At 40.7% G+C, this 25,764-nt stretch overlaps 1 protein-coding gene across 2 annotated transcripts in view; it reads left to right on the plus strand.

The window, feature by feature from the left end:
- The window catches only part of Bnc2 (basonuclin 2), a 272,872-nt gene that overhangs the window by 237,498 nt on the left and 9,610 nt on the right, over positions 1-25,764 (plus strand). For both annotated transcript variants that reach the window (XM_038334952.1, XM_038334953.1), the window contains one exon: positions 16,554-18,523. In XM_038334952.1, coding sequence (XP_038190880.1) covers positions 16,554-18,523 — 1,970 coding nt within the window. The remainder of the gene's footprint in view (positions 1-16,553; positions 18,524-25,764) is intronic.

Consider the following 25,764-nt stretch of genomic DNA (forward strand, 5'->3'; position numbering starts at 1 on the left):
ACCTCAAGCTGCTGAGGGCAGGCAAGCGAAACTGCTCACCTGAGAACCATCATGGGCTTTAGCTGACTCCCTGCTGCTTCGTGCCCGCCACTAATAGACTCATGCAGCATCCATTCATCTCAGCAGTGGGGTGGAAAGGTCCGTAAGCCTGTGGTTCAGAGGCATGTGTGACCTGGAAGTGGAAGTCAGTCATTGAGGGTTTCTGGGAATGGCAAAAAGGAAGGGAACATCGGACATCCTGCGGTTTGTTTCAGTTGAGCCTAGGTGAAAGAGAATGGGGATAGAAGGCAGAGAGGAGCCAGGACAATTAGGTAGTTTCCACACTCACAACAAGTAGCTCTTGACTTGGAGGTTCAGAAATATCCCCGAGAGCTGATGTGTGAAGAGTAGGTCATGCCTGTATTGAGGGGCCTTCAAATGCCACACCCAGGAATGTATTACTATAATAGTGAGCCTCTAAAGTGGTGGTTCTCAACCTTCCTAACACTGCGACCCTTTAATACAGTTTCTCGTGTTGTGGTGACCCCAGCCATAAGATTATTTTCATTGCTACTTCATAACTATAATTTTGCTACTGTTAGGAATTTTAATGTAAATACTTGTATTTTCTGATGGTCTTTTGAGGGTTGCAACCCATAGGTTAAGAATCTCTCCTCTAAAGGTTTGTTAGAAAGAGTGAAGCATTCTTAAAGTTTGGAAATGTGACGGCAGTTGTGTGCAGTGGTAAACATGTAAAGAGATGGGTAAACGAGGAGGGAAATGCTGTTTGTTCCCTTCGTGGCTGTTTTCACGCTAGCTCACACCCATGTGTCTTTTAGTATTCATACTTACTTTCATCTAAATCACACTGATTTCACAAATTTTTTACAATACTTTATCTGCAGTAGTGTATATGTCTGTTATACTCTAAGCACACAGTTAAGCAGTTGCGTGGACCATTAGCGCAGGTAAAGTCACTTTCCCGAGTTATAGTATGCATAAATGCCCGTAATTCATATATTTAAAACAGGAAGAACAGGAAGAGGTTTTAAAATTCTTACTAGTGTCATAGTGATGACAATCTTAACCCGGAGCCCATTCCTCCTAACTTAAAAAAGACTTAAGAAGCAGGAGCCTTGTCTGGTGCTTCCATTTTGACCTGCAGCCTCTGCTTGGCTGAAGCTACATTGCCTAAACACCATACAGACAAGATCAGTCTCTGGGATTGGAGCCCTAGGGGCTGTACTTAGAATCCAGCAGCCCCCCGAGCTAGACCTGTCAAGCCTGGCTTTCATGTTTTCCTTTGCTTTTGCCACAGCATTTTCTTCCAGGCTGTTCAGCAAGGGCACCAAGAGGAACTGTTTGGGAGAGTCTGCTGCCATCAGACAACTTTATTGTTGGTGCCGGAGCCCTCCTTCCAAACCACTGTTGTCACAAGGCAATTTCATGCAAGCTTTCCGCACGCCCAGCTAATTGAGGGTTGAAAGCTAGCTTTCAGATCACAGTGGCCCTGTTTCCTATGCTTGCCAGTGATCGGCCACCCTGGTGTCATTAAGTGGAGACTTTTTAAATATCTTCCATTTCAAAAAGTTTTAAAATATTAAACGGTGGTCATGTCAAGAAGCTAGATGCATCTGCCCATTCTTGTGCAGACATTTATCTACCTGACAGTCTGCAAAATCTTTGATTTCGGGCTGAAAAACAAAAACAAACAAACAAACAAAAAAAAACCCTCTTTGAACATCATTTGCAATTGACCCATTCCACCTTTTTTTGAAAAAGTCATATGTGGTCCTTATTTTCTCTGTAAATTTTATCAGAGCAGATGTAGTCACCTTAGTGCAACAATGAACTAAACTAATTTTACTGATGTAAACATTGTTAAACAATTTCAAATGCAAGTTTGGAAACAGTGTTTCTGAACCTGTTTAATAATGTTTAAAAATGCATCAATGAAATTGGCTTAGCCTGTGGCCTTTATTACATTATCTGTTCTCAATTACATAGATTCTGTGTTTGTGTCTGGAGTAGTTATAAGTAACCGAAAAAAATGATCCCAGCTGAAGAGCATGGCTTAGCCCTAACCCATTTAATTTGATTTAAAATTGATAAACCTTGGAAAATACTTCCAGAATGCCATGTCAACTATTAAAGTAATAGGAAATGCATTCAGGAGGTCAGGCTAGCATCATTATTTCCTCCTCCTCCTCCCACCCCTTTGTTTTCTTATCCCCATTGCTTTTCACCTTCCACTCACCCCAGTCGCGTTGCCGTAACTCCACTGCTACATTTCAAGCTCTCAGTCTTGAAATGTAACATAAAACATTACATATGTTTTTACTAATTGTGATCTGCTAAAATCCAAGCTCTGTGCCGAAGCTTTTTTTTTTTAATTTTAATTTCAGAAGTAGTATTTAAGTGATGACATACAGTAATTTGTTCATTCTTCTGTCAGTATAATTTACAAGGCAGTGGCAGATAAACATAGCCACACAAGATTCATTTCCAGTGACACAATGGCAGATACACAGAGCAGAACCCTGCCTACGAGATAAAGTGGAGTGAGTGACTTATGCAGTAATTAGGGGATAATTGTCATTAACCTCACAAACAGTAGTTTACCCATATTGTTTAAAAGGCTCCAGGATGCGTAATGACAAGGTAATCTGTCAAAGCGCTAGGGGGAAATATTAATAAGATTTGTGCAAGCCTGGATAGAAAATATGCAGAAAGCGGCCACATTAAGCTAATTGGTGGATGAATATACACTTGTAAAAGTGCTTCTAATGGCACGTTTGCTGCTCTCCAAATGACTACCGCTAATGTGGAGAAGTGGGTTGCTCAGAAAGTCAGGGCTGCTGGGACAAGAGGGTATTAAGGCATGCAGACGCCGTTATTACCTTGTACTCGGTAATGCATGCTTCCTCCTCTTAGCCCCTGTTTTGAATTTCTGAATTTTCTGCTATAGTAATGTATATTGATCATTTAATTTTTGTGTTTTTTTTTTGCCTAAATTTGTTCAGTCAACCACCAGCCCCAAATCACCTCTCTTGTGGCCAAATAAGATATCTAATGTCTCTACTGATATCTTGTGTGTAGAAATACAGAAGCCCAAACTATTAATGAATATTTGGGTTTATAATTATACACACATGTATGTGTGGGTGCCTTTTATAGGAACACATTTAGTCTGAACAATCAAAGGGGAGTATCCATCAATAGCCTTGTGTATGTTACAAGTAATACTGTGTTGTTCCCTGATGAATGATCAAGCAGGAAATTAATCTTGTGTTCTGCTGCTCTTCTCATGCCCAGAGAACAAAAGTTAAATCTCTCAATACATCTTTCTGTTCAATCACACACTTGGTCGTTGGTCCTCATCTCTCACATTCTAATGAATATGTTAAAGTTCCTTTGGGTTGTTCAGTCTGCTTCTGCTGGAAAGAACAATTCCAGGTGTGATACATGAATTAGACCATTTGTTCAAGCTTTGAAAACTTTTTATCAGTGTCAAGAATACGCTGATAGAACAAAGAGTAAAGGTTGTGCCTTCGAATGCTGGTGAGGTTTTGAACATTATCTGATATGCAAATAACCTCACAATGAAATATTTTGGGGTCTATTTTTGTTCGTCCTCAAGCATTATGGGAAAATACAGGATTTTCGACCTGATTGTTTAGAATGTGAAGCCCAGCAGAGAGCCCTGCTGACACATAGAATCTGTCTGGAAATTTAGGGACAGAACTTTGTGGAAAGGGAAGAAAGCTAGAAATGCACACTCAGAGCAAGGCTATCAGAAGAGCCCTGGTGCGTCTAGTTTAGTGCGGAGCCAGCAGACTGATGGCCATCACAGGTTGTGAGCTTCATCTTTGTGAACAAGAGAAGAAAATGGGGTCATTTGTGGGGAAGCTCCTCTCTTTCCTCCTGTTTCTATTGTTTTCTCTGTGGATTTCAAACCATCCCCTTGTTATCCTGAACACAAATTATTTACAGTCTAGACTCTCAGCAATGTCCATGTGTCCAATGTGTCCAATGTCTCATGTCTATCTAAAGTTTGAGGAGAGGATCTTATATACTTAACTGCTGCTGTCTTTTCAGAACCACACACTTTGTTGGAGACTATAAATCATTACTTATAATATTTAATAAATATAATAATTATTTATATGACTTTATTAATATCTAACAAAAAGATACAGTTCTACTTTCAAGCTGCAGAATATTCATAAGAGCTTTGAAACTTTATTGGGCAGTGCGGTGGGCAGGTGTCTCAAAGCCCTAGAAGAACTTATCAGGATGGTTGCCCAAGTTTTAAGCAAGGTTATCACTAGACTAGTCATTTATTTGACCAGAATTCAAAATTAATCAAGAAGAGCCAGGACCTTTGATTACATCACAGGTAAATAGCCCAGACATAATCATCATGGCAGCAGGTTGGGAGGATGACAGGATTCAGAACTCCAGAAAAATCTAAGACTCTCAGAAAAAAGGAATGCCTTCATTACAAATATCCATATACTGAAAACAAGTTAGTTAAAAGTAAAACTGCCAGTTTTTAAAATATTTTAATTCACATTAACGATATGTTTAGAATCTAGACACAGATGATGGAATAGAGGAGTTCTGGACCTGGTGTTAGTACGGCCTTTGCTTACACATGGACACACTGAAGCTGGATGATTTAGTACTCATGTAGCTGGTCATGGGCAAAACCAAGACTAATTTTTAGGTGTCTGTCACATTCTTAATTAAATAATTCTGTTAAATTAAGAATAATCAAAATGTGCAATTTTAAGATACAAAGTATATTTTAATTGTAAACTAGTTAGAATTAGGTATTTTGTGCTTAACATTAAGGACTCACGAGCAGTTTACAGCAAGGGGTTGAATATGCTAGAAATAGAAACTTCAGATGTGGGACTTTCAGGCTTGGACATTAGCTCAGTGGTTGAGAGGCATTGGAGTCAGACCTCAGTCACAGAATTTAAAAATTTGAGTTATTCCTTTTATTAAATATGAAAACACATGCTGTCTTTCAAAGTTTTTCAGGATTGATTTAAAATAGATATAAGTAACTTGAAAAATGTTTTTGAATCTTTGAAATGTAATCTTAAACTTTGCTAGAATTTACTCCTCTGAATTTCATAGGTAAAGCAAGACACCTGCTTTATTTCTTTACAAACAAATTCCCAGACAGGAAATGCATATGACTGACTGGTTCTAATTTGGATAATCTAAAATTCCAGAGTAAATTAACAAAGTCCTGTTGGGCCCCAGAGCTTCAATGATTTACTGTGCACACCAGAGTGATCTATCATAATCATAGTTCTAAAACTAAAAACAGTCTGCAGGTTGTTACTGAAATAAAACAAGGTGGTGTTCTGCAAATTACATATTCTTGCCAGGCGTGTGTGTGTGTGTGTGTGTGTGTGTGTGCATGTGTGTACATGTGCGTGTGTGCGTTGCTGATGGTGTTAGAGAACAAACCCCAAAGTCTCATTATTAGAAGTAAGCAAGTGTTCTGTCACTGAGCTACACACCATGCTTCAATGATGGTTTAAAAAACAAAACAGTATGTTTAAAAATCAGATTAGCCTTTTAAAACTAGTTTCTCTAGCATTTTGATAAGGCTGTTTTGTGTAGATAGTTAATCATTTGTGGAGGATAGATTGCTTAGCTTACTGAGTTTTCACTCTTTAAAAATAACTTTTCATTGTATAAAGTATTTTCAGATGTGAATCAGACAATTTATAGTTAACTGTATGTTAAGCAGCCAATACCTAAATGTAACATCAAATTACCATGTTGCTGCTTTCTTATCCTGTGAGCTATATGCAAGGGTCGTGTTCCTTAAACTTCTAGTCTCATCCAAGCAGAAGCAATAAGTTTGTACTTGGTATAGTTTTTTAAGTAATATGATATGCCTCACATCATTATGCCCATTCTCGAAGATCAAGCATCTTGAATACTATATAAAACTGATTTCATATAAAACTGGTACATATACAGCCGGAACAGTAAGATCAGCATCTTCTGTGTTCACATGCATGTGGATGTGCATGCACACGAGTGTGGTAAGTATCACTTAAAATGTCAGCCCTTGTGTACAGAGAATATTTATAGAGAACAGGCTTCATTGTTAGCCCATCATCTAACAAAGACTAATAAGATTCTTACCTTATTTAATGACAGAAGATTCTTCAGTGCAATGTTTTGTGAGAGCTTCAACATTCTAATCCAGTATGTGCATTTCTGTAACTGTTCTTTGGGGGTAGGGGTGGAAAAGGAATATGAAGATGTTCAAGGTTCAGTTTTGCATGTAGGCATGTAGTGAATTTAGTATCAGTTTCTGCAGTCACAGTAAGCCAGCAGATGCCCAGGTCTCATGTTGACATGCTTCTTTCATGACAAAGACTGTCTTGCATAGATGAGGAAAGCATGTTGGTTTAAAAAAGATAATCACATGGGCAAATACTGACAAATCAAATCCACGTTTGAGTTTTATTTGGATGTCTGTCTTCCTGTCTGTGCCATGCCTCCATTCTTTTCTCAAGTGACAATTCTTTTATAGCCAGGCAAGAACAAAGGGATGTAATTAGTCAACATTGTATTTCAAAGGTGAAATGCACTCCTCCTCGGGAATTCTGCAAAATACAGATTTCCAAGTCATAGAAATTGAGTAGGTTTTTCCGTACCCAAAACAAATGTTGATTCTTTAAAAGTAAAGTCTAATTTGAACCATTTGGTGCAGTCATGGTATGAATGAGTATGGTTCATTCTGCCTACAGATATTACAGTTGTTACAGCTGGCCTCCTGGAAACACTAGCTTCAAAAGCCAGACAAGCAGTCACATAAAAGGGCGCTGTGTGACTAGAAAGCAGTGTGAGTTTTGTTTACTTGCACAACCAAACTGCTCTGATGGATGCTGTGTATACTGGTGGCACATCTCTCAGGCAGTACCCAGAAAGAAATATGTTTAAATGTAAAATTTACTAAAACAAATGAGCATGCCAAGATGCTTTCCCACATGACTTTAAGTGTTTCTCAGAAATTATCACAGCATTGCTTAAAAACTTTCCCTAAGTAGTTCCCAGAATCTATTCAGACAGATTTGTTTTTTGTGTAACCATTTTCTTTATCTTCCTCTTTGGTTTGCGTGCATACGTACATATATACACTCATACACACATACATACAGGCACATATACATACAAACATTGGTCTGTGAGTACTTAAAAATGCCAAATCAAATAAATTTGTGAGATAAACATATTTTTTTTAAAGGAGGTAGAACCATTTTGAAATATCAGAGTCCCCAGTTAAGATTTAAGTCTAAAATAAGAGCTCAAAAAGTGGGTTTGGCTTAAAGTAAAAATTTGACATTGAAGTATTTTCTTCTTACTTGTGAGTGGATCCTTAGTTTTAATGACTGGTAGGTCTCAGGAGAATGAAAGAATACCGAAAGTTTGTGAAGGGTTAAACTGTGTCTCCAAAGAGTTACCCTCAAACTGCTGCCGCTTCTCTTACCTAAAGCTAGCTGTGTCCAGCCGTGCTGGCTGGTCGTATGTACTTGACACAAGCTAGGGAAAGTAGGGCCTCAATTGAAAAAATGCCTTCATGAGGTTCAGCTGCATTTTCTTATTTAGTGATTGGTGAGCGGGGAATTCAGTCCATTGTGGGTGGTGCCATCCCTGGGCTGGTGGTCCTGGGTTCTATAAGGAAGCAGATTGAACAAGCTACTGAGAAAAGGCCAGTAAGCAGCTCCCCTCAATGAACTCTGCCTCAGCTCCTGCTTCAGGTTCTGCCCAGTTAGCACTCCTGCCCTGATCTCCTCCGATGATGATAAGTGTGACATGGAAGTCACATCAACCCTTTCCTCCTCCGCCTGTCTTTTAGTCTTGGTGTTTCATCTTTTCAACAGAAACCCTAGCTAGGGGAGCGCAAGCTGCTACAGCCTCTTTGGATGTCAGTGTGCCGATTCCTCAGAAAATTAGGAAACAACCTTCCTCAAGATCCAGTAATCCCACTTTTGGGTATATATCCAAAGGTTGCTCAATCGTGCCACAAGGACATGTGCTCAATTATGTTCATAGCAGCTTTGTTTGTCATAGCCAGAACCTGGAAACAATCTAAATGCCCCTCTACCAAAGAATGGATAAGGAAAATGCGGTATATTTTACACAATGGAGTACTACACAGCAGTTAAAAAATGACATCTTGAAATTTGCAGGCAAATGGATAGAGCTAGGAAACATCATATTGAGTGAGGTAGCCCAGACCCAGAAAGACATTATCATATGTCCTTACTCATAAGTGGTTTTTAAACATAAAACAAAGAAAACCAGCCTACAAATCACAATCCCAGGGAACCTAGACAGCAATGAGGACCCTAAGAGAGACATACGTGGCTCTAATCTACATGGGAAGTAGAAAAAGATGAGCTCTCCTGAGTAAATTGGGAGCATGGGAAGTATGGGAGAGGGTATAGGGGAGGTTAAAAGGGAGGGGAGCAGAGCAAAATGTATAGCTCAATAAAAACAATAAAAAAGAAACCCTAACTAAGACACCAACCTACCTCCATCTGTAAAGTTGATGGCATTACCCTCTTTGGTTCATTTTAGATAATGATATGAACTCACAAAATTCTCCTCTTGTGAATCCAGATTGATATATTTCTAATTCCTGGTTGTGTTCTGAGGCATGTCTTTCAAAAGACAAGGCCAGCTTGAAGAAAAGAGGGAACAAGTAAAAGAGTGTATCGATATCTCAGTGTATGGTGTGTGTGCATAATTCCTGCCTACACACTCTGCTGTTAGCTCTGTGACCAGAAGCCTCCAAAGCATATGAGTATATTCCCATTAATAAAAATATGTAGAGTGTTTAACCTGGCATAAATAGAACTTCCTGAATTCATGCTTAAACGTCAGTGGGATAGCTCAGTAGGTGAAGGCACTTGCCACCAAGCCTTGAAGACCTGAGTTCCATCCCCAGAACTTACCTGGTAGAAAAAGAGAACAAACTCCTGTTAGTTCTCTTTTGAACTGTATGTATGCTGAGGCTCATATATACCCAGCCATAAACACACATATACAACAGAAATAGTCTAGAAATTAGTGTTATCATTGTAAGTTCATGTCTAGAATGTTAACAAAAATTGTCTTTGTTGGTACTAAGTAGAAATTTTAACGTTTAGTTCTCATATCACAGATTGCCTTACATAGTTTACTAATAGAGATTAGGGATATGCACGCTTGTATTATAGTCACAGTGTAACTTACGAGGCAGAAATTTGTTTAAGTGTTGGATGTCATACAATTTATGTAATTTAACTCCAGAATTAAGTTCACCAAGGTATACTTTAAAAACAGTAAGATTTACCTAAGTATACATCTGTACAGACACTTATGACAAAATGTTATCATCACCTCAAAGAGTTCCATAATACTGTGCCTAGTCAGTTTCCTTCCCGACTTTGGCCTCTGGAAACCATAACCAGCAGACTATTACTGTAATCTTGCTTTCTCTGAATTCTCATTGGGTTGGGAGAATATTGTATCCATTCAGGATACATACAGGAACAGTGTTTTGCAAAGTTACCTATGGCACAATGTATATAAATGTATTACTTTGTATTGCCCAATAAGTATTCCATTGTGCTTCTGTCCCATAACTTATTTGCTTTTAAGACTTGGACATCTAGGAAATGTCACAGAATACGTGATGTAAGTTGTACGTGGTACTGTCTCATTGATTTTTAATTTAGCGAACACTGTTAAATTTGACCTGAGTACTTAAACTTAAGTGGGCTTGAAATTTCATAATTTCTGTACCTTGTATCTAAGCCATGTCTCTTGCCTTGATGCTGTGTTAACCTGAAAGAAAACAAACATAAACTCTCCATAGGAAGCTGGGCATGAAAGCCAGTGTCAGTGTAGCTGTGATGACCTCTCTAATAAAGCGTGTTATAGATATCTGGACAGGAAATCAAAACAATCTCATAACTTCCAGTTCTGTTTTAGGTTGTCAGGAGCCGTTAGAGTTTGGTGTCATTTAACTTTAAATCTGAACTTATAGAAGAGGAAATATTTTTAGTTTTTAGATTAACCATTAGAGGGTTTTCTTTTATGACTTTAATTTGAAAATTTCTACTTTTTTCTTTTCTATTATTAGAGCGAATGTCCTTAAATTATGTGCTTAATTTAAAAATATTTTATGAGTGATTTTAGAATTACATGCAATGTATTTTGATCCAATTCATTACCACTCCTCCCTTAATACCTCCCTGGTCTACTCTCACCTCCCGAGGCCCTCCCCAGCTTCAGGGCTGTTTTATTAAGTTCAGTGGCCCATCAGCTTTAATTTGTGTTGTACATTCCCTTCTTGGTGTGGGGCCATCCACTAAACGATGGTCATCCTATAAGAAGCCAGTCCCAGCCGGGTGGTGGTGGCGCACGCCTTTAATCCCAGCACTCGGGAGGCAGAGGCAGGCGGATCTCTGTGAGTTCGAGGCCAGCCTGGTCTACAAGAGCTAGTTCCAGGACAGGCTACAGAGAAACCCTGTCTCAAAAAACCAAAAAAAAAAAAAAAAAAAAAAAAAAAGCCAGGCCATTAAAGAAAACTGACTCTTCCTCCCCCAGAAGCCATTAGCTGTCCCTTGCTCCTCAGCTGGGGACTCAGGAGTCCCTCCCGCAGCTCCCTGCTAGGATGCTGAGTGGCTTGATCTTGTACGGGTCTGATGAAGCCAAATAACCGCTGTGAGTACAGGGGTCTGTCAAGGCCCAAAGACTGTTTCTCTGCAGCTGGCTCTGACTTTTGCCTCACGAAGTATTTCCATCTCCTATTCCACAGTGGTCCCTGGGCTTTTGGGAGGAGCATGATAAAGATTTTCAGTTTTAACTGTGTATTCCCGTATTTGACCAGTTATGAATATCTGCATTAATTACCACAAGACCCCACCCCCGTGCCCAACACACACATCGAATGGACAAAGATATTCCTCTGATATTCTCTGAGAACTACACTAATCTAAGAGTAGAGAGATACAGATTTGTGTGCTGCTTTGGTACTGGGTCCAGGCTGTTTCCATGTCCTAACGTGCCCTACCTGTTGTGGATAGAGCACCTATTAACATGGATGAGCCTGTGTCTCTACAGTATGGAATCAAGACACCTGGGGGTCGCTCAGAAGTGGTAGGTGTGAGTTGTGTGGAAGCTCTAGTTCTAATTTTCAGGGGGGGGGGGGGGTAGGGAGCTCTCTGATTTCTACAATGGGCCACACCAATTTGCATTCCCACCAGCAGGAATATAAGGGTTTCTATTCCCAACATCCTTGCCAGCACTTGTCTTGTTTCCTTAATCCTCACCATTCTACCTGGGGTAAGGTGGACTCTCAGGAAAGTACTGGCTTTATTTTTCTGATTGTTAGGGATGGTAGCTTTTACTACTGCAGCACTCTAGTATAGCTTGAAGTCAGGAATGGTGGTAGCCCCAACAGTATTTGGATTGTCTGGGACTACTTTGGTTATCCATATCCTTTGTGCTTCCATATGAATTTTAGGATTGTTTACAATTTCTTTTTAAAATGGCAGTGAAATTTTGATGGGGATTGCAATGATTCTGTAGACTGCGTTTTGCAGGATGGTCATTTCTATAACATTTATCCTACCAATCTATGAGCATGGAAGGTCTTTCCATCTCTGGTATCTTCTTCAGTGTCTTCGTTTGTGTTCTACATGTCTTCCACTTTTTTGGTTAGAACTTTTTCTGGGATTTTTTTTTAAGGCGACAGTGAATTTGATCTTTTCCTGATTTCTTCCTCTATATTGCTTTCCTCTTACATGCTTTTAGTGTGTGCTGTATTTGCTACTGTTTATAGTCTTCCATGAACAACATAAGGGGCAGTTACCTCTCCTCTGTGCTATGACCTGGCTAGTGGCCTGCTGAGAACATACGTGAGCTCATTCTTACTCTGATCTTGAGATCACTTGGTGGTCCACCCCAACACCACTTTGCTGGTCTCTCTTCTGTCTCATTACAGCTTTTCCTTCTCTATTGTCCATCTCCCCAAATGAGATTAACCAGCCAACCACCTGGGTTATCTTGAAGCCACAAGTCTTGTGAGAGGCCTTCTGGACAGGGTCAGTGTGAACCATTGAAACTGTGACAGCTGAGAACAAAGTGTTTATAAATCAGGCTTTCCGGGGCCAGGTGTGCACTTCAGGTAAAGGGCCCTTGCTTAGTTTACTCGATGCCCTGGCTTTAATCCCCATCATAAAAAAACCAACCAGCTAAACAAACACTCTCCCAAATTACTTAAGAACGAACAGATTTCTATAAGAAATACGACAATTCTGGTGAAATAATAGGATGTCTTTTCATATAATATGGTTAGATGTTAGTGTTTTATGTGTTTTAGACTTTTTCTGAACCTGATAGAACAGATTTTTAATTATCAACTACTTGGTGTTTCTCAACTTTAAAAATTAATAGTAGATCCAGTTATTTACAGGAAACTCATAGTTACAATAATACCTTACATTTAACTGAAGAGTACAAATCATATTATTGTCATTTTGCAGATATCATTTCCCAAAATAATGGGTTGGAGGTCAGTGAACTCTGGTTACAAATGGAAAAGCCTAAAGGAATTGATCATCAACTAGAGAGGAAGTCAGGAGTCCGGTTTTATATTAGACCTTAATATATACAAATATAGGACTGATGTCCTGTTGTTACGGGTTTGTCAGTGAGGTTATGATCCTCATATGCCTACAAAACTGGAATTTTGCTTTGCTAGTACTCACTCCATGGTAATATCTCATAATTTGCTCACTTGATAACGTTTATTTGGTCACCTTTACTTCTCAAAAAATGAGGTTGCCTAAATTTGTTTCCCTTATCAATCATTAATCAACATTTAATATAATAAAAAAATAAATTACTAAGAATATTTTTGCCTGTAGTTATTGTGGTAGTATCAAATTTCCCTAAAAGTTTCCAAATGGTTCATGGCTGCAGTAAATTACTTGGTGTTTATTTGTTGGTATCTTTTTGCTGTTGTTTTGTTCTGCTTTTGATTGTTCACAGAGCCTTCAAGCAGGTCATCTCAATGATTATAACGCATTCTAGTTTCAGTCAGTTTGTGAGCATCACTGAACTACACAGTGGGGACTTCTGTCACTTTATCGTCAGTAAATGCCTTTGTTCATTACTTCTGATGGTTTCTTGTTCCTTTGAACCAGCTTATATCCCATAATTACATTCAAACTAAGCTGTTCTTAGCAAGGATCTTGTGGACTCCTTATTCCTTTTTTTCCCTCTGTTTTGAGGTTTTTTTCATTGACAAATGTGATAGTTATTGGCTAATGTGATCAAATGAATAAAAACCTCTTGGGAAAGAACTCCTCCTGAGCCTTCATATTGGTAGGATCCAGAGGGTACCCTGATATTGGACTCCAGAAATTTGTGCTGTTCTTCGGTGTATTCATTAGCAGACATGTTGGCATGATGTCTTTATACCTTGCATTTAACTTAACAGATAAAACACTTCTGTGGGGTGTCTCTGTGTGTGTGTGTGTGTGTGTGTGTGTGTGTGTGTGTGTGTGTGTGAGAGAGAGAGAGAGAGAGAGAGAGAGAGAGAGGAGAGAGATTGAGATTCAATAGCAAAGATCTGAATCTTTCTTACATGGATTTTTTTAACCTAAATTAAATAGCTTTAATGTCATACCCTCTAAATTCTCAGTGGTAGCTACTCAATACTAACAAACATCTAACAGGTGGTGGTTTTAGAAGAAACAGCAGGTGTGGTGGCAGCCAGGAGAAAAAAAAAACGCATAGGATGCTGTGTACCGTGGAAAGAGGGAGCTGGGAAGATGGGGGAATGAGATGATGGTGGGTTTCATGATGGCTCATATTGGTTGCTGTGGTTTCTGTGGCTTGTTGAACTCCATAGGCTGTGATCTTAAGGTGCATGTGAGTTGAACTATAGTTTTATGTTCAGGATGCCTGGGCAAAGCCTGGAGAAAGCACGACTATACTTGCTGCTCAGACTGGGATTCAGCTTAACAGAAATGAGCAATCCCAAGAGCTGGCTGATAGCAAGAGGGCAGCACATAGTTCTAGAAACCGTTCTAATCAGTGTCCTTACTGTAGTGTATCACAGAGTGGTGTCAGGAGTCCTGTGGGGGCAGCCAGAGAGCTGAATCATCACAGCCTTAGACTCGAAGAGGGCTTCTTCGAACCTTCACAAGTTGTCTTACACTTCGCTTCTGATTTCTTATTTGTTTAACATTCCCCATACTCTGGATTCTATCGTGGTAGCATGGAGCGGGGGTAGTGCTGTCAATGAAATAGAAAATCTCAGTTTGCTTTTTTACATTCCTACAGCTCCAGCATTTTCTTCTGTTTCCCACTTTCCAAAAATAAGGCTCTAAGATCAGTAGTTACCAGTGACCATTGTCTGGTAGCTATTTTAGCAATCCAGAATCTTCTGAAGTTCCTAGCTACCCATGCCAAACTATGCTTGCTTTAAACAGGGAGTCTGAGAACATTTCACCTTAAAGGCAATTATTTCTATATGATGGGGAGAGGGCAAGAATTTTGAAGCTTTCGTAGGAATGCACAGCCATGCGTGCTGGCTCTATAAACTGATTTGAGGAATGGTATAATCTATCCAAGGGGCTTTTAAAACGTAATTCAGATTAGTGCTGGCTATGCCCTCACTCACACTAGCTGGGATGGTTAAGAACATGAGTGGTCTAGAGGGAAGTTCATATCCCAAGGCTGAGGATAGACTTTTCCATCGCAAAAATAGTGAAGATTCCTTTATCCTCACCCTCTTCCCTAGAGTAATATCTTGTGTAATCATAGCACAGTTGTTGAAACAAAGGAGTCAAGATTGATATAGTACTTTTATCACATCTAGAGTCTTTCTACACATTCTGCTACTTTTCCCACTAATATGTCTTTTTGATCTAATATCCCTAGCACCACACAATTATGTCTTCACCACCTGCCCTCTAACTGTTATACTTTGAAGAGTTTTATCCAGTATGTTATAGACTGCCCCTCAACTTTGGTTTTCCTGATCCTTTCCCATGATTGTGTTGAAGAGAAAATGTTTTTAAGACTGCCCTTACCAATCATCATATGTCATCAAGAGCACAAGATGGCCTATGCCTCCCTCTGTTGGGGTTAACTTTGATCCCTCTCTCAATGCAGCATCTATTAGGTTGCTCCAGTGTAAAGTTAGGATTTTTGTCTTTGTGCCCAGTAAGTAAGTCATTTTTAAGTTTGTTTTGGTTTTGAACCCAAAGCCTCACACATGCTAACCAGTTTCCTGTAGCTGAACCTCTTGCCCAACTCCCCCAGCACCATTTTGGTTTTCTAGATTTTGCACATTCTTAACTTGATGGTCAGAGTTGGAGCAAGTGTCATACACAGAGGGCTACAAAGATCCCTGATCCTGGGGGTTCTAAGAAATGATGCCTTAAAAAAAAATCACACAGTCATTGTTTAGCTGTTTGAATAGATTTCTCTCAACCCATGCTATAATGGGTTGCCTGACATTACGTTGCAGGATTCTTAAGTCCTACCTCCAGGCAATCTCATAGTTACTAGCAAAAAATGAAAGTGTGAAATGCTTTTTAATGTATATTTAACAACACGAAGTCTGATGATGGCTGATGTGTAGTCTCTGTGGACTCCCTTTGCTATCGGAGGAGGATGCTGAGAGACAACGTTTCACATGTATTCTATCTAAAATCCCCACATGCTTACTTTTCAGGTATCTATTCCTGTCCTTTCAACAAAATCCTAAGATGTCATACACTTTAAATGTATGTCAAACTTTAAATGGCTGGGTTACAGCCAGTTTTCAAGAAGAGGAAAGGTACCTTTCACAAGTGGTGTTTCCTTTACTCCACCTTGTGAAATTGACGATTCTTAACCAGCATAAAAATACAGCCTTTTAAAAAAGACAGTATGCAGTGGAGTGATAGACTTTTGAGGGGGAAATGCTGTTTTACTCATTTCTATTTTTTTAACCATTCCAAAAGTCACATAACTCCCATTTAAAGGAATTTCCACCACTGAGTCTAGCGTGATATCTGCTTGACTTGAGAAGGACGTTTCATGAACTGCACTTAATTCTTTCCTATGGTGTCATTATTTAACAAAGATTAGGGTCCAGTTTTTTTGCATTTATACTAGGTTCACAGCAGGAGTTCCCATCTTATACTAATATATGCTAAAGAGTTGCATAGTATATAGATCATTGGTGTTAAAATGGCAGTACTGAAGGCATTTTAGATCACAGAGCCCCAGTGGTCCACATTTTGTTTACCTCAACATTATTAAACTCAATCTGTTTCTATAGTTGTGACTGTAATTGCTGCATTTGCATGGCAGAAAGTTTGCTTTGTGTGTTAACTTTTATTAACACTGCGCGCATGCCGTTTTCTCTTCTTGCTCTCCGTGGCATAAGCTGCCAGAGCACCTTCAGTTACATTGAATAATTATGCACAATCAATAAGTTTCTTTATTTGTCTTTGTTGTTTCTTTGATGTGGCCTGTAGGACGCTGCCGGCAAAGTTCTGGACCGCTGGGCCATCATGTCTCGAGAGGAGGAAATCATCACCCTTCAGCAGTTTCTGCGGTTTGGAGAAACCAAATCCATAGTGGAGCTGATGGCAATTCAGGAGAAAGAAGGGCAAGCTGTGGCTGTACCATCTTCAAAGACAGACTCAGACATAAGGACTTTCATCGAGAGCAATAATCGTACCAGGAGTCCCAGCCTCCTTGCTCACTTAGAAAACAGCAATCCTTCCAGCATCCATCATTTTGAAAACATACCAAACAGCCTTGCATTTCTGCTTCCCTTCCAGTATATAAACCCCGTCTCAGCCCCGCTGTTGGGGTTGCCTCCCAATGGGCTGCTGTTAGAGCAGCCTGGACTGAGGTTGCGGGAACCCAGTATTTCAACTCAGAACGAATACAATGAGAGCAGCGAGTCGGAAGTATCCCCCACACCTTATAAGAGTGACCAGACACCCAATAGAAATGCCCTGACGAGCATCACTAATGTGGAGCCTAAAACCGAGCCAGCATGTGTCTCCCCCATTCAGAATTCTGCCCCAGTCAGTGACCTAAGCAAAACTGAACACCCAAAAAGCTCCTTCCGGATTCATCGTATGAGAAGAATGGGGTCAGCCTCAAGGAAAGGAAGAGTGTTCTGTAATGCATGTGGGAAGACCTTCTATGACAAAGGTACGCTAAAAATTCACTATAATGCTGTTCACCTGAAGATTAAACATCGATGTACCATTGAAGGTTGCAACATGGTCTTCAGTTCCCTTCGAAGCCGGAATCGCCACAGTGCAAATCCCAACCCCCGCCTTCACATGCCTATGCTAAGGAATAACCGAGACAAAGATTTGATTCGGGCTACGTCAGGGGCTGCCACTCCAGTCATAGCTAGTACAAAATCAAATCTCACACTCACGAGCCCTGGCCGGCCCCCAATGGGTTTTACCACTCCTCCACTAGACCCCGTCTTACAGAACCCTCTCCCTAGCCAGTTGGTATTTTCTGGGCTAAAGACTGTACAACCAGTTCCTCCTTTTTATAGAAGTTTACTTACTCCAGGGGAAATGGTGAGTCCTCCAACCTCCCTCCCAACCAGTCCCATTATCCCAACCAGTGGTACCATAGAGCAGCACCCTCCTCCACCCTCTGAGCCAATAGTACCAGCAGTGATGATGGGCACTCATGAGCCCAGTGCTGACCTGGCACCTAAGAAAAAGCCTAGGAAGTCAAGCATGCCTGTAAAAATTGAGAAGGAAATCATTGATACAGCTGACGAGTTTGATGACGAAGATGATGACCCTAATGATGGTGGAACTGTGGTCAATGACATGAGCCATGACAATCATTGTCATTCCCAAGAGGAGATGAGCCCAGGCATGTCTGTGAAGGACTTCTCTAAGCATAGTAGGACCCGGTGCATTTCAAGAACTGAAATAAGAAGGGCTGACAGTATGACATCTGAAGACCAGGAGCCCGAGCGGGACTATGAGAATGAGTCTGAGTCTTCAGAGCCTAAACTTGGTGAGGAATCCATGGAAGGGGATGAGCACATTCACAGTGAGGTGAGCGAAAAAGTCCTGATGAACAGCGAGAGGCCTGATGAGAACCATAGCGAGCCGTCTCACCAGGACGTCATCAAGGTAAAAGAAGAATTCACAGACCCCACTTACGACATGTTTTACATGAGCCAGTATGGACTGTACAATGGCGGGGGGGCCAGCATGGCTGCCTTGCATGAAAGTTTCGCATCGTCTCTGAATTATGGAAGCCCTCAAAAATTTTCCCCGGAAGGTGACCTGTGTTCTAGTCCAGACCCCAAAATCTGTTATGTGTGCAAGAAGAGCTTTAAAAGCTCCTACAGTGTGAAGCTTCACTACAGGAACGTTCACTTAAAAGAGATGCACGTCTGCACAGTGGCTGGCTGCAATGCCGCCTTCCCCTCTCGACGAAGCAGAGACAGGTCAGTAAATCTCCATTGGCTGCTCCTGCTGAGGGTGGGGGTACAGATTCAGTCATAGTGGACTTAAAAGTTAGATGTTTTGATGCACTGTAAGGATTACCCGTATTGACCACATGATCACTAAGCTGCCGTGTTCATGAAGCATTTATGCAGTCAGTGCTTGTTGTGACTAAGCATGCAGAATCTCATGTCATCTTACCTAGTAATGCATGCCATTTTCCTCTGTGTATGTGTATATGTATGTGTACATGTATGTTTCCATACATCTAGGTGTGAATAAGTTAACCGTACACAATTCCTTGCCTCCCCATGAACCTTTCCTTAGAAGCCACAGCTTCTATCATATATATATGAGATATATATATCATAAATATATATACTTCTGCTGTGCCTTGTGGCTTTTTAATTAAACCAATATATTATCTTCATACACACATATTTATCCAATATAGAAACAGAAATTTATGGATGGAAAGAACCATAGGTCCAGGACATCGAGACAGCCTGCATCTCCGTAGGTATAACCAGAAATATTATCATTCCTTACATGAGTATTTAGTATGTCCTTCAGTTCCTTAAGAATCATGAAGCTATCAGAAGACAGTGAGGCCAAAGTAATTGTTGATATGGGGTAAGAGCATGGTTGTGTGGGTTTCTTTATTTCAACTCCATTGTGTCTTTGATCACATCCCTAAAATGTAATCTGCCATGGAACTTCATCACAAAAGGGGGGACATGCCTAAGTAAATGCTTTAGATCAGTTAGAATTCTCTGAGGACACCCCTTAGATTACATTTGCTCTCTAGTTTTGTATCTATAGTTCTGAAACCATGGGACGTAAGCAGAAGCAGCTGTCCCTAAACCTACCATATTCATTATTAATCCTGGCACAATACGAACGGAATGTCAGGGTGGTCATTCAGTGGTGGGACAGCAAAGAGATCCCTCACCTATGGAGGATGAGCCTTGGAGCAAGTTTGTTTTCTTCATAGTACCCCAGCCCAGCTCAGGTCACCATCCTTCCTCCTTCAAGGGGTGTGTGTTTTGGTTCCACACTAACCTTTTAAATATTTTTAGACAAAATTTTCTTTCACAGTTTAAAACATATTGTAGAAAACAATTAATGAAGTTTCCAAAGATTTTCCATCTACTCTGCTGGTTTTTGGTTGGATAGAGGTCTTTGATAAAGCAGAAGGTAGTGAGGGGCCACTGGGGCTGCTGTGGCAGGACAGACCATGATCATGACACTTGGGAGAGCAGGGGATAGCCAGTTTGAGCCCATTCTGAGCTGTGCACTTATACCCTGTCTTGATTTAAAAATAAAAGCATCACCACAAAGCAGTGACCTGTCTTTGCAGCATGTTCACATATCTAAGATCCATCCTTTTTTAACTGACATGGAAGGAGCCAAGTTCTGTTCTCTTAATGATGTCTACCTCCACTATCTTGGCTCTATTAAAAAAAAGGATTCTTGTGTTACCATTATATTCAGTTCTAAATTCTTATTGATAGTCCCAGAAAATACCAGATAAGATGCTTATACTTTGATTAATAAATGCCATTCCACCCCCATTCCTTTTTTTCGGAATAATATTCTTTTGGATTACAAACAGTATATTAGTGATGATGAGGTTAATGCATTGAAAAAAACTTCATTGAAATTTTTTAACAAATATAAAAGACTTGTGAAAACTTGCATGCAATATTTATGAAAATAGAGTATTTGAAGACAAGCCAACATTTAAGCTTATTTGCATGAATTCCTTTCACATTTTCGTTTGCTGAAAACACCACAGTTCATAACACTGGAATAAATAGCGAAGGGGAAGCACCCGAGCCTGGAGCTTTCACGAATGCACAGTCAGTACTGAACGCTAGCGCACACTAAGAGCTGCTGTATCTGTGTCCAGACACAAAGGGAGGTGCTGCTGAGACAGAATCCGTTTGTCTCGGGGGAAGTACTTGCTGACAGAAAAGGGATATTTTAGTTGCCATTTTTATTGTAAGGACTTGGGAGATTAGCCAGTGCCAGCTACACAGAAGTTAGACCAGTGATCTTCCAAGTACAGGAGGAGCACAGACAGGCTGTTTCAAAAGACAGTGGATACATTGTTGAGGGTGAAATAGTATACCATATCTAGTCTTTTTCATTTTAGAGTTTGTCCTGTGACAAATGACAAAATAGAAATTGAAAAAAGATAAAATGAATTTTTTTTTTAATTCTTGAAATTTGGCTTTCTAAAAAACCACACAGATTTTTTTTTTATCCCAAGCTAAATCCTTAAAAATAAATAAATAAAAACTTGGGCATTTATTTTTTGCCAAAGGAAAATATTCCTCCTGTTGAGATGATGACTTGAATTGACACAGTGATGTGTGACTAACTGCCACCAGAATACCAAGACACAGTGGTGCCATTGAATGGCCAGCCTCTTCCTGAATCTCTGCACAGTGGACTTGGGAACATAATTAGATTTCCCTCTCAGACTAAATCATTTCATCAATGACTGTCAGCCGGTGGCTGTGCCTCCTTGTGCACAGGCACTCTGAAGTCTCATCTGTGCTCTGTTCCAGGTTTTCTCTTTACTACTACCAAAACTCCAGAAAGCCTGTGTTCCTCTTGTGTTCCTTTAATCAAACGATGAGCTAAAACAGTGACGAGCTTTCTTACCTTTCTCTTTAGCCAACAGACCTTCCCAAGACACTCTCCTTTGTCTTTAGACCTTCTGTCTCCAAACCGTTTCTTTCTACATGAGGAGGCCTGACTTCATCCATCCTTGACAGTGTCTTCCTTGTACAAATAAAGCAGTGGAGAGCAAGTTCCAGTGTGGAAAATATCCCCATGGGAGCTGAAGTGTGCAGGGCTTCTAGGACACCAGTCCTAACCCCGCGTTTCCTCCTTTCTCCTCTTAGCCAGTGCATCTGCCTTGTCCTCCAAACTGCAATATCTTACAGGAGTTGGAATCTGCTTGTGAGATGAGTATGCTTGTAGGGGGTGCATTGTGGTCCCCTGATGAGCATGTTAGTAGTGTAGAGATAGAAAAACATTGCTAAGTACTATGTTTTAGGTTTGACACACATGCAAGGGATGACAACAGACAGAAACATTACCAAAGGTGTCCTTCTGTGTGTAGTTGCCAATAATGGTGTATTTGATCAATTCAGAAGTCAGAGGGACCATTCCACATTAATGACAAAGAACAAGCTAGTGTGCACGACTGCTTCCCCTCAGCGTCAACCAGCTGTAAGAATGACCTTTTTTCTGAATGACTGAAGTGAAGGTAGAGCATTTCCTCTGTAAAGAGCTCTGATGCTCCAAGATGATTGTCAGATTCTTTCCTTACGTATCCCTTGATTTTTCTGCTGCAGAGTTGTTCCTCTGTCAGGGAACGTGTGGAACTATGCATATGAGACTCTCCCTGGGAAGAAGTTGTAACCATGTGGCCTGGAGCTGCGGTGTTTATGAAAGCACACTAGTCACACTAGTCACACTCCACAGAGCTTTGAACTAAGCTAACTAAACTAACTGTGCTACTTCCTCATCCTCTGACTTCACTGTTGCACCGAGTGAGCCACTTGTTCATGCTAGCCGCCCAGAACCGAAATAACCACACAGGAACTATATTAACTAAAGCACTGCTTGACCCATTAGCCTTAGCTTCTTATTGGCTAACTCTTACATATTAGCTTAACCCATTTCTATTAATCTGTGTATTGCCATGAGGCTGTGGCTTACTGGGTAAAATTCCCAGCATGTCTCTGGCAGCTCCATGGCATCTCTCTTACTCCACCCTTCTTCCTCCCAGCATTCAGTTCTGTCTTCTCCGCCTACCTGAGTTCTGCCCTATCAACAGGCCAAAGCAGTTTCTTTATTCATTAATCAGCAAAAGCAACACAGAGACAGAAGGACCTCCCACACCACTTCATATTTAGGAGGGTTTGCTGGCCACTAACCCATGCAGAAGAGAAACCCATGTATTGTTGGTTTTTTTTTGTTGTTGTTGTTGTTAATTCGAGTGGAGTAGGAAGCAAACAAACAGCTAAATCCATATCTGTCCTTTTCCTAACCTTCCTCGTCATTTCCTAGTGTGTTGTTTTATTTGTATTTGCTTTGGTGACTGGAAATTTAAAAATGAAGATCTTCAGAAACTAGATGGTGTGTACAGAAAGAAGTTAGCATCCTTGTGAATTTTGCCCTCTTCATTTGTAACCACCTCACAGCAATTGCTGAAGTTTGCCATAGATTTTATCAGAAAGGCAAGAGCCTCTTCCTGATCTTTAAGGTGTGTGGAGGTTGTTTCAGCCAGATGAATAAATTTTAAAACAAAATAATATCTGCCTAGGGTGATTTATAAATAAATATGAGGCAACCATTGATGCCAAGTGTGAGCCTTCTCTTTGATTGCTAGTTAAATCAGTGCAGATTTAAACATGTAAACTTCTTGATTTGTATGGAGTAAGACATCTGTATTTGGTTTATTAAAACCTGCTGATGTCTCCAGAACTAAATTTGTTCTTGTATAGGCCTCTGGGTAGCCATAGCTAAACAGCAGAGATGTATAGTTTTTGCTCGTCTTATTACCTGACTTCCAGCCCTATACAGGTGTGCAGGAATAAATTAACATGAGCCGCTCTGATGAGCCACTGCATACATTAACAGCAGAGGTGAGGATGCGAAAACATGCTACCTGCCTCCTGTTTTCACCTTCTCACCAAAGCAGCATCCATTTTTTCCATCATTCTCTATGTTTGGAAACTTATAGAGAACTTTTATAGAGAGAGCTTTTCAATAAATACCAGGCGATACCTCCAAGAAACGAGACACTTAGCACCAATTCAAGGGAACTATGAGTATATGTGCCTAATGTAATTAGCTGTCAAATAGTGTGCTAATCCTCAGAGGAGAGCCTCTTAATAGATGACTGCTTCATTTCCAACACTGTGCCCAATCCGATTTCAATTCTCTGCTTCCAAAACTCCTTATAGAGTGAAGTTGTGTGGGTCCTCTGGCTTTTAAAGGCTAAGAGATGTTTCCCCACTGCTCCTCTGTTTGGTTTCACAATAGAACCAGCAGATCAATAGGCCTTTTGTACTTATCTCCATTACTTTCCATCAAAAGCAAACAAACAAAGTAAATCCCCCTCCTGAGTAATTGCTGGTTGTGCCCTCCTCAAGCAAAACTTTGGTAGTAAGATAAACTTCGGTGTCATTCTTGTCCCCGGGGTTCTTTTTATATACTAAAAGAAGAGCAATGAGCAAAACGGTCTCCTTGTATCATGGGGAGAGACTCTGTCAAGCCTAAAGTGAGCCTTGGATCTTCCTAATGACCTCCTGCTGGCCCAGCTGGATGCAAGACAAGCTCATTTCAACCTCTGCTGACCTTTCGCTCCTCCACGAGCAGCCTTCCCCGCCACCATCTTCAGAACCCTGTGCCACGGAGACAGCCCAGTGGCTAGCAAAAGACTTGCCCTTGCACGTGCAGAGATGCTTTATAAATGCTGTGGAGGGAAGTTGCTATTGACTCTCCCGTGACTGTAGAGCCCCAGGACAAACAGAATGCTCGTGAATAGCCTTTATCATTGCCTTCTCTTCTTACCAGCTCTGCCTGGAAACTCCTGGCAAAATACCAGAGAAGGTGCACCATAAGTACCCAGGCAGTATGTTTTATGATGGTAAAACTTGGGAAGGGTCATTTTCCAGCTTTCTGTTTCTGGTTCATCAGAGTCTATTATGCCCCTCATAGACTTTTTAGTTGTGAGTCTTGCTGATATAAAACGTCATTTGAGATGCTTGTGTTTGTAGATATCCTTACAGTAGGAAGGTGGTATGAGACTATAAACATACATTAACATTCACCCATGTGACCCTGGTGGGATCCCTCCCTCTTCACCCGTGTAAACCTGGTGGGATCCCTCCCTCTTCACCTGTGTAAACCTGGTGGAATCCTTCCCTCTTCACCTGTGTGACCCTGGTGGGATTCCTCCCTCTGTTCACCCATGTGACCCTCGTGGGATCCCTGCCTCTTCACCCTTGTAAACCTAGTGGAATCCTTCCCTGTTGGGCTCCCTTCTCCCTTAGGTGAAAAACTGGTACCAACTCTCTAGCTTTAAGTATTGCTTCTTTGTTTGCAAAGACAATGAAAGACTTTGCTGCTAGACTTCCCACAGAGGCTGATCTCTAAAGCTGTTGTCCTTTCTCCTTCCTAAGGCTACTCGGAAATGGTGTAATGTTTTCCCCATAAGACTCTCAGGACCTCCAACTAGGTGGATATGGCAGCCTATGAAAGAAGTTTTCACTTGCCAAAAAGTTAGAATGTTAAAATTTCAAAGGAGATGCGGTGACTGTGATCGTCCGGTGCCAAACTGTGTCTGTTTGAGAGGCAGGCACAGCAAGTCAGAGGAAGAGAGAACATGGTTTCCGAAAGGACAGGTTTTCTTCGGTCATTTCACATAAAGCTACACTTTAAAAAAAATACCTACATTTTATGTCCTAATGCAAGCTGCTTGGATTAAAAGGAGAGTTGTAAATTCCTGGTAAAATGCCGTCAGGCTGAAGTGTTAGTGATCTTAACTCTACTACTTTGCAGAGTTTATTGCCTCTTTTATTAACTAAGGGGGAAAATGTTACCTACTTCCAACTTAATTCTTTTTCTTGCTTGCTCTAATTTTTACTACACTTTGGGAAAGAAAGACAGTGAAGAGAGGCCACGTGACTCTACCTAGACATATGTAGGGCACGGCTCCATTTGACTGGCGTAGACAAATCTGAATTGTGCCCAAGCACTCAATCATGCCCACCTTCTCCCGTAAGAGCACCAGTGGTGCACATGTGTGCTTATATATGAAAACACTTGAGCAGAAAGACCAAAACACAGATGGTCCTTAATTTCCAAAAGAGACCATCTTAGAAAGCAATAGATGAAACTACTTCATCACGTTGATGGGAAATTGCAAGTTTTGCTAAGCAAAGCTATAGATTTTGAGCAAACAACAGGCCCTTGGAAGGAAGGCTCTGCTGTCTGATGGGGCTGAGGGGAGCTGCTGTAACTCGGCTGCCTTTTTAGTGCCCTCTGTCACTGAGGGGGCACTGGTGGGTCACTTCGCTCACTAGTAATTGTGTTTTACAGACTTCTAAAGCAATTGGCTCAGTCAGTCCCAATTCAATAAAAGTGCAGAGAGGGAGAGAGAGCACTTTTGTTCTATTTTTTACATGAAATTATTTCATTCAGCAGTCTGTCTTTT

Source organism: Arvicola amphibius, chromosome 6 (assembly GCF_903992535.2).
Source record: "Arvicola amphibius chromosome 6, mArvAmp1.2, whole genome shotgun sequence".
In the NCBI taxonomy this organism is placed as follows: Eukaryota; Metazoa; Chordata; class Mammalia; order Rodentia; family Cricetidae; genus Arvicola; species Arvicola amphibius.